At 51.9% G+C, this 13,347-nt stretch overlaps 1 protein-coding gene across 4 annotated transcripts in view; it reads left to right on the top strand.

Annotated features, from left to right (window-relative positions):
- The window catches only part of SLC2A9 (solute carrier family 2 member 9), a 214,319-nt gene that overhangs the window by 99,456 nt on the left and 101,516 nt on the right, over positions 1-13,347 (top strand). For all 4 annotated transcript variants that reach the window (XM_080797062.1, XM_080797063.1, XM_080797060.1 and 1 more), the window contains one exon: positions 6,957-7,089. In XM_080797062.1, the coding sequence (XP_080653188.1) occupies positions 6,957-7,089 (133 nt within the window). The remainder of the gene's footprint in view (positions 1-6,956; positions 7,090-13,347) is intronic.

Raw genomic sequence — 13,347 nt, 5'->3', positions numbered from 1 at the left:
CTTTAATGGGACACCTGCCACGCGCCAGGCACTGGGCTGACACATGAAAGAACATGGCAGGGCGATGGCCCTGAGGAGCTCACTCTAGTCAGAGAGACACACCCAGAAAGAAATCCACCACTACACGAAGTAATGAGAGCTTTAATGGAAGTCTGTACCTGCTGGAGATGTCATCCATGGGTTGGAACGTTAAACATGGAAGGATAGGTAGGTGCTGTGCAGGTAGAGGGCAGGCATTCCCCGGAGAGGAAGCAGGCTGTGCAAGGGCATGGCATCAGCAGGTAGAGTCAGAGAGGCTCTTAGATCTGATAGGCAGGACCAGAACGGAGGCACCTGTGCTGCTATCCAGCCTGCATCAAGGCAGGCATCTTAGCAGGGTTCTGATAAGACAGGGCTTTATACCCCGGGCTGAGAGATTTGGGCTCCACCTCCAGGTCAACGGGAAGCCCCTGAAAGGTCTTAGAGAAGTAATTTGGAACACCACAGGCACCTTGCAGAAGGATCACTCAGGCTATGAAGGATGGAACAGAATGTGGAGGATTTGGGGACAGTCGAGATGCTGCAGCATGAATCCAGGTGATCTGTGGGAAGGAGGTCCCCTAAGGCCAGTGCTAGCAAAAGAGAAAGGGAGGGAATGCATGAGAGAAAGACTGAGAAACAGCTAGTGGGGCCACAGCAGGGCAGGCGGTCAGTCAGATGTCAGTGGGAGGGCTGAGGGCCAATGGCAGGTGTGTAGACATTAAGTTTCCAAACTGGGTTTCTGGATGGGTGGTGATCAAGGGCCAGGACTGGGTAGCCTGCGAGGTCAGAGACCCTGTGCTTGGATGTGGAACCAAGAGTTGTCAGTAGAACTGCCACTGAGTACCTGGCATTAGAGGATCCCCAGGCAAAGAAGAGAGCTGGACATGGACATTGGGAGGCATGGGTCCACAGGCATGTCCTAGGTCGGGTTTCCAGGCAAAGAGACCCTGAGATGGAGGTCGGTGAGCAGGAAGCTGATTGGGAAGTGTGCTCAGCTCATACCTGCCAGGAAGTAAGGGAGGTGACCCTCAGCAGAGGAGGGAGGTGAGCTGCCCTCAGTCATGCAGAGACCTTGGCCCAGCTCTGGACCTCGGAGGACCCCTCTGATTGTCCCACTTTCAGACAGAGGAGGAGGGGCAGGCCTTTGTGTCCCCACGTCAGCCAGCCCCTGGAGGCAGGTTGCTCCTGGGGAGGGGTGGGCAGGCTTGGTGGACAAAGCATCTTCCAAGGGTCCATCCTGGGGAGATCCAGCTGTGGTCCCACAGCCAACAGTACTCCTGGCAGTGGGGGATGAGCCCCTTGGTTCTGCGCCCTGCACCATCATCCCCTGCAAGGGGAGGGGATGCCCTGGGCTCTCACTGCCCCTGGAGCCCCCTGCAGAGCATGAACAACCTGGCTCCCAGGCCAGAGAACCCAGGATCTCTAAGTAGGGGAGACAGTGGGCATCAGTAGTTTTTAAAACTCCCCAGGCGATTCCAATGTGCGGCCAAATTGAAGAGGCATGGCCCTGGGGGAACACTGGAGATGAACAGAAAGAGTACTGGGCTCACATCGCCGGTGCTTGAGGAAGCTGGAGGAGAGCCAATAGAGCTGGCCTGGGGCTTAGAGAGAAGTGGGGGCCCACAGCAAGAACCTGCCTGGTGCCCTGCCTGGGGGGAGGGTATGGCCCAGCTCCTCTGAAATGTGCCTGGGATTGCCTTTAATCAGGTATGCCGAGGGGACAGACATGGAGACACTGTTTTTGAAAGAAGAGTTCATTGTTCACAGTTCCCAATTGCAGGCCCGAAGCCACTCCACACAGGGCCCCAGGAGCAAGCACAGGGTCCCTCAGGAAGTGGAAGGAGGGAGGGGTGAGCAAGGCCTAGAGCCTTTATTTTGGTTTTGGCACCAGGTATGGGCAAGGCAGGGGAGACGAGCTTGAACAAGTTTAGGGCTGCATAGTTTGAATGATTTCAGGCTCACTCTGGGCTGTAGGGGCCATCTAGCTGTCTGCGACCTGACCTTTGGGGAACTTAGGGCAGGAGAAATATTGGTTTATGTGTGACTGTTGGATAAAGGAGGTCACTGCGGGTGTGGGCTCTGGTTGGTTTGCTTGTGGAAAGCATGCTCTTGGCAGGTTGTTTACGATGACCAGACTCAGCCACCCCTGGGAGGGGCAGTCTCTGCAGGATCAGTAAGGACCCCAGATGCCAAAGCATCATAAAATACAGAAAATGAAAAGCATAATTAAGAAACCTGCCCCACGGGCCCTCAGCTTGGAGATCGGAGTGGGCTAGATTTCAGCAGCAGTACCCCGTGGGACTTACACAACAGCACACGGTAGCCTTGCCCCTGGATTTCTTGGGGCTGCAGAGGACATGAGTCTTTAGAAGAGTTTCAGGGGTGCCTGGGTGGCTCTGTTAGTTAAGCGTCTGCCTTCAGCTCAGATCATGATCCCCAGGTCCTGGGATCCAGGCCCACTGCCCAGTGGGGAGTCTGCTGCTCCCTCTCCCTTTCCCCACCCCTGCTCGCTCGCTCTCTCTCTCAAATAAATAAATAGAATCTTTAAAAAAAAAAAATAGAAGAGCTGCAAACTCCCAAGTCAGAGGAACTCCAGGGGGAGAGAGGGTGGGATGGAGGGGTTGGACACGGGCCTGAAGCTGCAGAGGGGAGAGAGGAGTAGGAGAGAAATAAGAAGCAGCCATCCGCCCTCTGCCCCCACCCCCACCCCGGATTCTTTCTGCCACAGCTCCAAGCCCAAAGCAGGCTTGGACTGGGGTACAGAAAATTTGCCGTTCAGTCAGGTTTATTTTGATTATTGTTTTGAAAATGACCCTGAGACTCTGTCCTAAGATTGAGCCCCTGTGATGGGGCAGAGAGGAGCATCCCTACCAACTAAACATTAAAGGAACATAGGAGACCAAAACCAAGGTTGTACTTTTTGAGGGCATCACGAATGGTGTGTGTGTAACACATGTTGCGTTTGTGGGGTGCTGAGCACAGAGCTTGGCCCACGGAGTGCTCGACAAACATTCAGCTGTTACTATAATCAGATCCTGAATGTGATAAAATAGAAAAATACTTCATTTCGTCCCCCCCATTGGCTCTGTGAGGTAGGCTTCATTCTTGCCCTTCTCACCTCCAGCAGCACCAAGTTGCTGGCCCAGGAGCCTGTCCCGTTGGTGGTCTGAGTGCTGACCAGCCTCGCCTCCCCTGTCCTGCTTGTCTGGGGGTAGAGGGCCCGCGGCCAGGTCTTTCCTAACTTCCTGACTTAGGGTAAGATCAGTGGTTCCAACTCTACTTAAGATTTTGTGCTGTCTCATCACAGTCCAGGAGGATAGTATTTATGGAAAGGCCTGAAGTCATCGACAGCTTGGGGGCAGTGCCACCCAGAAGTCGATTTTAAAAAGGAAACCTTGCAGACTCAGGAACAAGATAATTGCATTATTGTGCAACCCACTCATCTTACCCGAAAAGGAGTTGGAAATCATCCTGGCCAACAAGATGATGCATTTTTCTTTCCTCCTGAGTAAAATAAGCAGGGTTAAGAATCCTGACCTCATATTTTACCCAACATAGGAAGCTCTAACTGGCATCACGGAGACTCATCTGAGATTGACTTTCCATAACACCTCGTGGTCCTGTGTTAGGCGAGTAATACATGTTCTTTAAAACATGCCTTCTGCTGTGAGCAGCTCCTGAAAAAGAGAGTGAGAGGCTATCCTCAGCAGTTTGCCAAGGGTTCTGTGTGAAGGCGATCAGTGTGTACAAAAGCCCCTTCCCACACTTGCTCGTTTCTTCCGCAGATATGCTGTGCCAGGCACGGTCTCTGCCCTCAGGAGGCAAGCAGTCCGAACTGCGGTACAGAAGGTTGAGTCCTGGGTTCTGTGCTGGGACCAAATGCCCAGGAGCACCGTCGAGAGCCACTGAAGGTTCTTCGGCCTGAGGTGATGGGAGAAAGTCAGATCCCGTGTCTGGTGCCATTGTGACCCCTCCCCTGTAGCTGAGGCACCTGGGGTCAGGCTCCACTGATCAGAACTCAGGTTCTCAAGACCTGATGTTCAGTCATGGCTCCGTGACCAAAATGTGCCTTAGTGAACTGGGTAACCCCTCTGTGGGGCAGTGAGTACTTTTGAAATGTGAGCGTGGTAATGGTCTGTACCTCAGAGGGCAATGCGGTAATTCAAGGAGATAATCTAGGAAACGGGCTTCTTACCACACTCTGTCTCATTGAATGTTTACAATGTGCGGGGTCCTGCTGAACCCTTGATAGACCCATTAACTCATGGAACGCTCCTGACGACCTGTGAACAGGCATTCCTGTTATCCCTATTTTACAGAGAGGAAGACTGAGCATAAGCACTTAGGGTGCCCAAGGCCACAGAGAACGGGCAATAGAGGCAGGATTCAAATCCAGACAGCTGTGGGATTTGGGGTTTTATAGCAACCAAGTGCATGAACTCCACTGTTGGCTAAGCTTGGCTTCTCCTGAGTCAAGTGTCCCCCAAGGTCTACTCTGGACATTCCTGCCATTTTCTTTCCCTGGTCCAGACCACTAGCATCCTAAGCTAGGAGTGGCCCACCCTGAGGTCAGTGAATCTGCTTTTCTCCAGAGGCAGAGTCCAGACCACAGCCACCAGAGTGATGTCCTTAGGAAAGATTTACGACATCACAGATCACAGGCTATACCACAGACTTGGCTTGTCGGTAATAATAGAAATCCACTCACTATGCTCCCTGACAGTGTGAGACCAGATCTGCTGGACTGTAGATTCAGGAAGGTGTGCAGAGCCTTCCCCAGCTCCTGGCGGTCCTCGGAGCCACGTCCAAGTGTCATGGAATGGCAGCCAAGCTGCCTCTGACCAGCCTCCACCCCAGGTCCCATGTCTCTGTCCCCCCTTGTCCTGCGCTCCCGCCACAGTGCTGGTTTCTCGGTGAGCCTGGGAGGATCAGGCCTTAGTTGTCAGGCTGTTCCTACTCGCACTGTCCTTCCAGCTCCTCTCCTCCTTTCTCCCTTTGGCAGCTTCTAGGATCTCACCCCTGAAAGCGCCCCTCTGGGAAGATGCTATGGGAGGAGCTTGGCGTGATTCCCTCTGCACAGCTGCTGGCTGGCTAGCAGCCCCTAGCCTGTGCTCTTATGTCTCCACATCTGGAACGTGCAGCAACAGCTCTAGCTGCCAGGAGGTGAAATGAGACAGTTGTGTGACAAGCTCACACCATGCCTGGCACATAGTAGGAGCTTAATTGGGTTAATTCCCTTGTCTTTGCGCCCCCTCTCCCCAGCTTTCTGTTCTGCTCTTACCGACGCAGCAAGTAAACTCTAAGAAAAAACAAAATCAGCAACAAGACACACACACCAAGTTGGCATAGTGAATGTCCCACTTACACATATGATACTCTTCTTTCTTCCTCAGTCTTTAAAAAAAAAAAAAATGGAGCTATAATTCACCTCCCATAAAATTTACTACTTAAAGTGGTTTTTAGTGTATTCACAAAGTTGCATGATCATGGCTCTTTACTAATCCCAAATCTTGTCATCATCCCCCCAAAAAGAAGCCCATCCCTGGGGGCAGTCACTGTCCCCGTCCCCACTCCCTCTGGCCCTCAGCAACCGCTAGTCTGCCTTCCACCTCCCCAAGCTGGCATTGGTGTTTGGAGTTTGGTGAATATAAATCACTGTTCTACAAAGAAAAGGAAGTAGGACCAAAGGTCCCTGGAAAATCAGGACCTGGTCTTTGCCCTTCTGTGAGCCAGTTGGCCTGCTCCATGCTTCAGGGGTCCCTCCCCGCTCGACTCTCCAAAGATCGGACAACTGGGAACTTACGGGGGTCTCTGGCCTCCAGGGCCTCCTGAAGGAGCCAGCCCTGGGAGAACCCTAGACGGACGTTCTGCCCCCGAGGGCGCTCAGAACCCGACCTGAAGCTAACCCAGCCTCCCCCTGGTGCAGCGGCCCTGTGGCTCATTGTGTGAAGTCTTAAGTTCTGAAGGTGCCTCCTTGCGGGCCTCCTTTTGCTTTTTGAGGAAATAGAACATGCCAAGAATTTGGCATTGAGTGTTTTTGCCTTTTCCCCATCAGAACTGCCTCCCATTGGCCTTCTCTTCCTGCAGAGACCCAGTGAGAGCTCCCTCTGTAAACCTGGGTTTAAAAATAAATAAACAAATAAAGCAACTCAAGAAGAATGCTGCTCTGACCAGCATAGGAAGAGCACCTGCTGCACGCGAGCTGCATTGAGATGACGGGTGCCGCTTGAGGTGGCCCAAATGCCCCTCCGGCGCAGACTGTAGGGCCCTGCCTGCTCAGCCCCAGACACGGAAGAGTCCCCTGCCTCAGGGGCCAGCTGTACCCCAGCCCCACCACACCTGCCTGCAAGAATCAGGGAAGCTCCAGCCACTGTCCTTGTATGTCCTCTGACAGGACCAAAATGGGCTGCATCTCATGGGCCTTGGAGGCATCTGGGGGCTGACACCAACAAAACAGTCTTTTTTCCCATGCACCTACTGTGTGCCAGGCCCGACAGCCCAAGCTCTATCTGATTGCACTCTCAGGACAGCCTGTGGAGTGGCTGTGGCTGTCCCCATCCATGGTTGAAGAGACGCAGGTTTCCAGGGGCCACGAGTGTGGTTTCCAAGGCCACACAACCAGGAAGTCTCACCATGATGCCCCAGGGGTCATGGTGTCAGCCAGCCCTGATATCCTTGCATGGCCTTGCCCCACCTGAGCCTCTCAGGTCGCCACCTCACAGGTGGTTATGAGAACTGACCTACCTTGTGCACAGAGAACGCCATACATGTGAGGCTAACCCTGTGTCCGTTCCGTTGCTCAGCCTGTTGGTGGGGATCACAGTGGTGTGGGAGGGACTTCTGCAGAGGGCCAACGCTGTTTTTTCCAGGGGCCCAGCCCCAGCAGGATGACTGGAGGCCACATCCATTCACTGGCCTCCTGTTTCTCCCTTCAGGAGAGCACCTGGCCATACCTGTTTGGAGTGATTGCTGTCCCGGCCTTGGTCCAGCTGGTGAGCCTGCCCTTTCTCCCTGAGAGCCCACACTACCTGCTCTTTGAGAAGCATGACCATGCGGGAGCCGAGAAAGGTAGGGGCCCATGGCCTTTCCCACACGGTTCCAGCCTCTTCACGGAGTCAGCACTGTAGGGCATGCTGGGACCTGGTGCCATTCTTTTCTACAGGTGCTGTGCTGGGTGCCCCTGGACACTCTGTGTTGCTTTATCTTCCCAGCAGTCTGCAGTGGGGACACAGATCACACAGGGAGCTTGGAAAAGCCAGGGCAGAGCAGGATAAGACCCAGGTCTGCTCACTTCTAGGTGATGTCTCACCATTGCCGCCGCTCAGGTGGTCCCAAGCACAAGACAACACGAACCTATTATCTTAGCGGTTTAGGTCTATTTGGCTCTCTCCTTATATTCTCACTTCTTCACTGCCCAGTTCTGCTGTCCTAACACTCACAGGAGAAGAAATGTGCAAGTGCAGAAAGAGCAGCCATGTCCTGCTGGCCCGGGGCTGGGTGCCAGCCTCCCTGCAAAGGAGACAAAGCATGCCCTTTGACAAAGCATACGTGAGAGAAACACAACCCCCACAATGGGGGTGGGGACTGGTCTTAGGTCGCTTTCCTTAAATCCCCTGAGTGGCAAGATGCTGGGTCAGATGCCAAGAATGCAGAATCAGAGGCACTCCTACAAGGCCCCGAAAAGGCAACCTGTTTTGCCCAGAGATAGACAACATGGAATGAACAAGGCATCCTTCTTGTAGAAGGAGACAGCTGACAGCAGCCCCGTTGCGCGGGAGGCAGGAGGGGCTGGGTGAACCCGTGTGGCCTTCCCATGCCCAGCTCTGCTGCCTGACCTTATTCTAACCTTCCTGAGCCTTGGGACCTTCATCTGTAGGAGGAAATGATAGAAACCTCCCTCTGGGCTTGTTATATATAATGATTAGATGATACATATGAGGTTCATAGTAGCATTTGCTGTCATTATTCTGAGAACTCTGTCCATTTTCTTATCCATATCCTATCCTCTGATCTCAATTTCACTAATGTCCACTCTGAGAAAAAAAATTGAGAGTTATATAGTCTTTAATACAACTTGTGCAATGCTTTTTAAAACCCAAACAACCTAAGTACTTTCTGAAGTAACAAATGGGCTATTATTAATTGCCTCTATTTGCCTAGCAGTGTACGGTTGGGATCCATTTTCTCATTTACAATATTCCCGTAAAAAACGTGGAATCAGAGAACATTTTCATTACCTTCACTGTTTATGCAAAAGAACTGAGGCGTCCAGGGTTGATGTAAGCTGACCGAGGCTGTGGTTCTCAGTTTTTGGTTTCTGGAGGCCTTTAAAAATATGCTGGGAGCTTCTTCAGGAGACAGCCCAGAGTCATGAAATTCTCAAGAGCATGGCAGTGGGGGTGGCACTTGAGCCCTATTCCCCTCCAGGGGATGCTGGTTAACAGCCCTCCCCCATCTGAGAGCCACAAGCTTCTAGAGAAGGGCTGGAACCAGAGGAGAGTTTCCTCCCATCCCAACTCACGCACAAAGGGACATCGGTGGGTTGTGTTCTAGGAGATTCTCTCGGGGCCCGTGAAGAGGCAAACCATCCAGAAGTCAGGCTGCAGAGTAGGAGGTTGATTGTCAGACGGGGGAGGCTCTGGAGCAAAACCAACATGGCTGAGAAAGAGCCGAGGGGATCTGAGCCCCCAGAGTAGCCAGGTTATGGGTCGGTGGAAGGTGGTTATTCCTCCAGTTCCATCCCTGCTGCTTCATCGGCAAAAGCTCTCAGGAAACGCATCAGTAAGCACAGTCGGATGGGCCGTGCACGTAAATGCCTGACAGTGAAAACGGTTTATGTCACAGCACAGTAGGGAGTGAAGGAGAAGTCCGGTTATAAAAAACGATAAATATTACACGAGTGCTTTATGCAAAGAACAAAGATATTGTTGGCCTTAGATTGAAAGAGAATTGTGAAATTTGCATCTGTGCTAATAAAAGTAGAGTTTCACACCAGATGTTCAGCAAACGCTGGATATTTACCGTGCTGGGTACTCTGCCCGGTGACGGGGAGAGAGGGGAGCATCAGACCAGCATTCCAGCCCTCCGAGGGACGAGGGCAAGGGTAAGAGGAACAGGAAAACTCATTAATAGTTCATCTCACCTGAGAATTTTGTCATTCTAAGTACTTCACATGTATTAGACCATTCAAGCCTCTCATCTGTGGAAAGTAGATCACATTATTATTCCCATTTTAAAACAGACAGACAAGAACTGAGGACTGGTTAACTTGACCGAGGACACAAAGCTAGCAGGTGGTGGCCCTGGGATTCGGACACTGACAGTCTTGCTCTGGAACCTCTGAGCATAAACAAAACACACTCTATGACTGAGCACCTTGTTTGGCACTATGAGAGGTACGCCTTGTCTGGTCTTTGGGTAATTTGGGGGACAGGGGCCCTGTAGCAGTCAGTTATTGCCATAATAATTATCCAACTACCTTGAAACTCATTGGCTTGGGATGATAGTATTTATCATCCCCAAATCTGTGGGCCAGTGGTGAACTTCTGTTCGTCTTGATAGGTCTTGCCCTTGCAACGCATCTTGTCTTAGCAGAAGTTCTCCAGCATGCCTGGGGGTCCACTGGCCGATCTGGGCTGGCCTTGACTCTGTTGCACGTGCTGATCTTCCAGCAGGCTAGCGCAGGCATATTCTCACAGCGAGCACACAGGTCCCAGAAAGGAAGTGGGAAACACAAGTGATTTTTCACGCTTCAGATCAGCTGAGATCCTGTTGGCCAGGGTACCTCATGGGGTCAAGTGCACAGAGTGGGAGAGGGTGCACAGTTATAGAGCAAAGGACACACACGTAGGGAGGTCATGAATCAGGGTCATCGATGCAACCCATCCACACCACAGCCCTCTTGCAGTCTTTCCCACCCTGCCTCACCCCCGGTCCATAGTTGTAGGTGGGTCTCATTTATTGGTGGCCCTCTTGTCAGTTGAGGAGAATCCCCCAGTGCTTAAAAATAGGGAAAAGGAGTAATGTCCTTACTTCCATTATGAGAAGGAGAGGATATTTAATGGATAGAAATGAAACATTAGCCTAGGCAGTGTGCTAGGGCAATGCTCCAGACACAGGGGTCAGGAAGGTGGCACTGAGCAGGACTGTTTGGGTTGTAAGAGACAGACGTTGCAGCCTAAGCAGAAGGGAAACTTTTAAGTCCTGTCTCTGTGAGTGGTATTCGAGGGCACCAAAAATTAACACCCCGCTTTCTGGCCCACACTTGGCAGCAGTGGAAAGATGGATGCAGGAATGGAAGAGATGAGATAAAATGTCACGTTCAGTGACAAAGACTCCTTGGTCACTTGGCTTTAGGTCTGATGTCCAGGAGAGCCTCCTAAGGTGGTATTCATGAGCTGACAGGCTCCGGGACAGGCCTGCCCTGAGACACTGAGAATACAGAAGAAGAGAGAGTACGTGCTCCTCCAGCCAGACAGACCCCCAAATGAGAGAGGAGCCAGGCCATTGTTCTCCCCAACTTACCAATTAGCCCAGTGCCGCCTTCTCATCTCTTGGAGAAGAGTGAATAAGAGACGGAGTGAATGGCATGCTAATGAAATGCCCTCCAGGAGGAAAGTCGTATCAGGAGCGAGCAGTAAGTGCTAGGCAAAATCGAAGTTTATTTCTCTCTTACGTAAGAAAACGTTGAAGGTAGGCTGTCTGTGACTGTTAACGATTCTCCGTGGTGTCAGGGACTTCATTCCTTTCAATCCCTCCACCTGCCATCCTTGGAAGGTTGCCTCATGGTCCAAAGTGGCTGCTGTCACAGCTGCATTCCAGCCAGGAGGAGGAGGGTGAGAGGGAGGGGTGACTTGCCCTGCTACTCGAGAAGTCTTGAAGGCTCGCATACTCGGTCTGTTTGGTCAGGACGTTCTCCTGTGGCCTCTCCTAGCTTCCAAGGAGCTTGGGAAGTGTTCATTAATGAGCCTATTCTCAGAGAGTCAGGGCTGCTCCGAGGGGAACGGGGAGAAGGAATTACAGCAGCAGTGGACCTGTGACAGGCTCTGACACAGCGTAACCAAGAAGCACAAAAAGCACTGTTGGCCGGGACCAGGCAAACAACCAGACCGAGGCATTCTGGGCACTCTGAAGGCTGGTAACTTGTGGCTCCTTCCAGAGGGCCCTGTTCTGACAGCCGATGATGCTTAAAGGTGAGGCTGACTGAGCTCTGGAAATGAGCTACAGAACCCGCTCAGCCAAGCCCTGACTTGAGTGGGAACTGCCTTCATTTGTGGCTCCTGAACACTTCCGTGGCTGTCCCGCTCCCACCCTGTGAGGCCTGGCTACCACCTTCTGGTAAAGTCAGCCATCTCCAGCTCACTACATTTCTAATGATGCCTCATGCCTTAGGGAGTGTCATGGTGCCTCTTATCTATAGAGGGCCTCAGTGACCCTGGCTGGATGAAGGGACTGTGCCCCCGAGTCTGTCCACATCCTAATCCTCAGAACCTGCGCATGGCACCTTACATGGCCCAAGGGGCTTCACTGATGTGACTAACTCAAGGATCTTGAGGTGGGGACAGTTGCCTTGGATGGTATGGATGAACCCTGTGTCATCACAAAGCTCCTTGTGAGTGAAACAGGGAGGAGGGACACGGTCCGAGAAGGACATGTGGCCATGGAAGCAGGTGTCAGTGTCAGAGGGAGACTGAGGGTGTCCTGCAGGTGCAGGACAGGGCACCTCTCGAGGCTGGAAATGGCCAGCAGGTGGAGTCTCCCCTGGAGCCTCCAGAAGGATCGCAGCCCCGTGACACCTCGGTTTTAGCCCCGTGAGACCCATTGTAAATGTCTGACCACGCACGGAACAACTTGGTGCTGTTTCGAGCCCCTCGTTTGTGCTGATTTATTGCAGCTGGACAGCAAACTCTGTTAAGGCAGGGACATCAGTGAAGGCTGAACTATGACTCTGTCTTACTTTTAAATATGGTTCCAACATTTTTTTTACTTGAACTCTCAAAATTGCCAGGTGTTCCGATTATTTCTATTTTTCTATTAATAATTGGGCGAAAGGTCTTTGTGCACGAAGCTTTTAAAGATTTTTTTTTTCCAACGCACCATCCTATTGCCAAAACTTGTGGAGTGCCTCTGACCTCCCAGATTCTCTGCTTTCCTGGAGTCTTCAGGACACCCAAAGCCCAGGGGAGGGACCCGCATTCAGAGGTTGAATAGCTCACTGGGGCCCCACAGCTGGAGACAGCAATGAGCTTCAAACTCCGTATTTGTGCTGCCTTGTGTGTGTGTGTGTGTGTGTCTTTGTAATTGTAACACACAGCATATGCATACAGACGAGTATATTAGCAAAACATAGCTGACCCCTTGGTTGCTGCACTTTATTAAAGCCCAGAAAATTTCCTCTGCAATGTTACGATTTCCTATATTTGAGCCAGGCTTCAACTCCACATAGGCAGCTTTTACAGCAGGGAGTGGTTAAGGAAATGTGTATCTGTATTCAGAACTGAAAATTCCATCCGCCCACTTGGTTCACTTGTTGAATAATTATGTAGCATTATGAAGGCATCCTTAGGACACAGAACATAAAATAAATCCATGGGAGCACAAAAGCATGGAAATAATAGACAGAAGGAGGACAGCCCAGGAAGAAGGCAAGCATAGGTGGAGATCGCTCTTTTGTGAGGAAGCTGTGTTTTGTGCTGGGCAGGCTCTTGATAAGGGAGGACGTCTGCAGCCTCTGACACACCACTGGCATCCACCAAAAACAAAGTCGTGTGCCTGGGAAGGATGCCCTGGGGTGACCAGCCCCTTTCAGGCCCACTCTTGCCTGGGGACTCTTGGCATACGTGTCCCCCCTGGAGATGACAGGAGAGAGGGGGAGGGGCAGCTCTAGTGCCCTGTGTTCACACCTGCCAACTAGAAAGATGGCACTGCCTCCTGAAGCTGGCAGAGGGACTTGGCAGAAGGAGGAAACGGAGTCCCTCTGAGGTCCTATTCCTGTCTCTGCTCTTAGAAGACCAAGTCTTCTTCCATCGGTGCTCTGTTTTCATGTTTTTGGGATGAGTGACCTCTGAGTGTCACACCCCCACACCCCTGGTCTCCCTGGAGTAATTGTCTCTCAGAGTTCCCTTCGCCCTGGCTGGAAAGCCTGCCTGTGGGCTGGTTGCCAAGCTGACAGACAGGTGCCTTCCTACAAAATATCCAAGGGTCAAAGGGGGCAAGAAAACATAGCTCAGAAACCACCCCGAGCTCCCAGGGCACGAAGGCATGTCTTGAAATTACTCATAGTCCCCTTCTAGAGAGCAGCACGGACTCCCTTTAAATTGAGAGAAT

Source organism: Martes martes (assembly GCF_963455335.1).
Source record: "Martes martes genome assembly, chromosome: 2".
NCBI classification, from domain to species: Eukaryota; Metazoa; Chordata; class Mammalia; order Carnivora; family Mustelidae; genus Martes; species Martes martes.
Note: the sequence above shows the minus strand (reverse complement) of the source record. Positions and strands in the feature narration are given on the sequence as shown.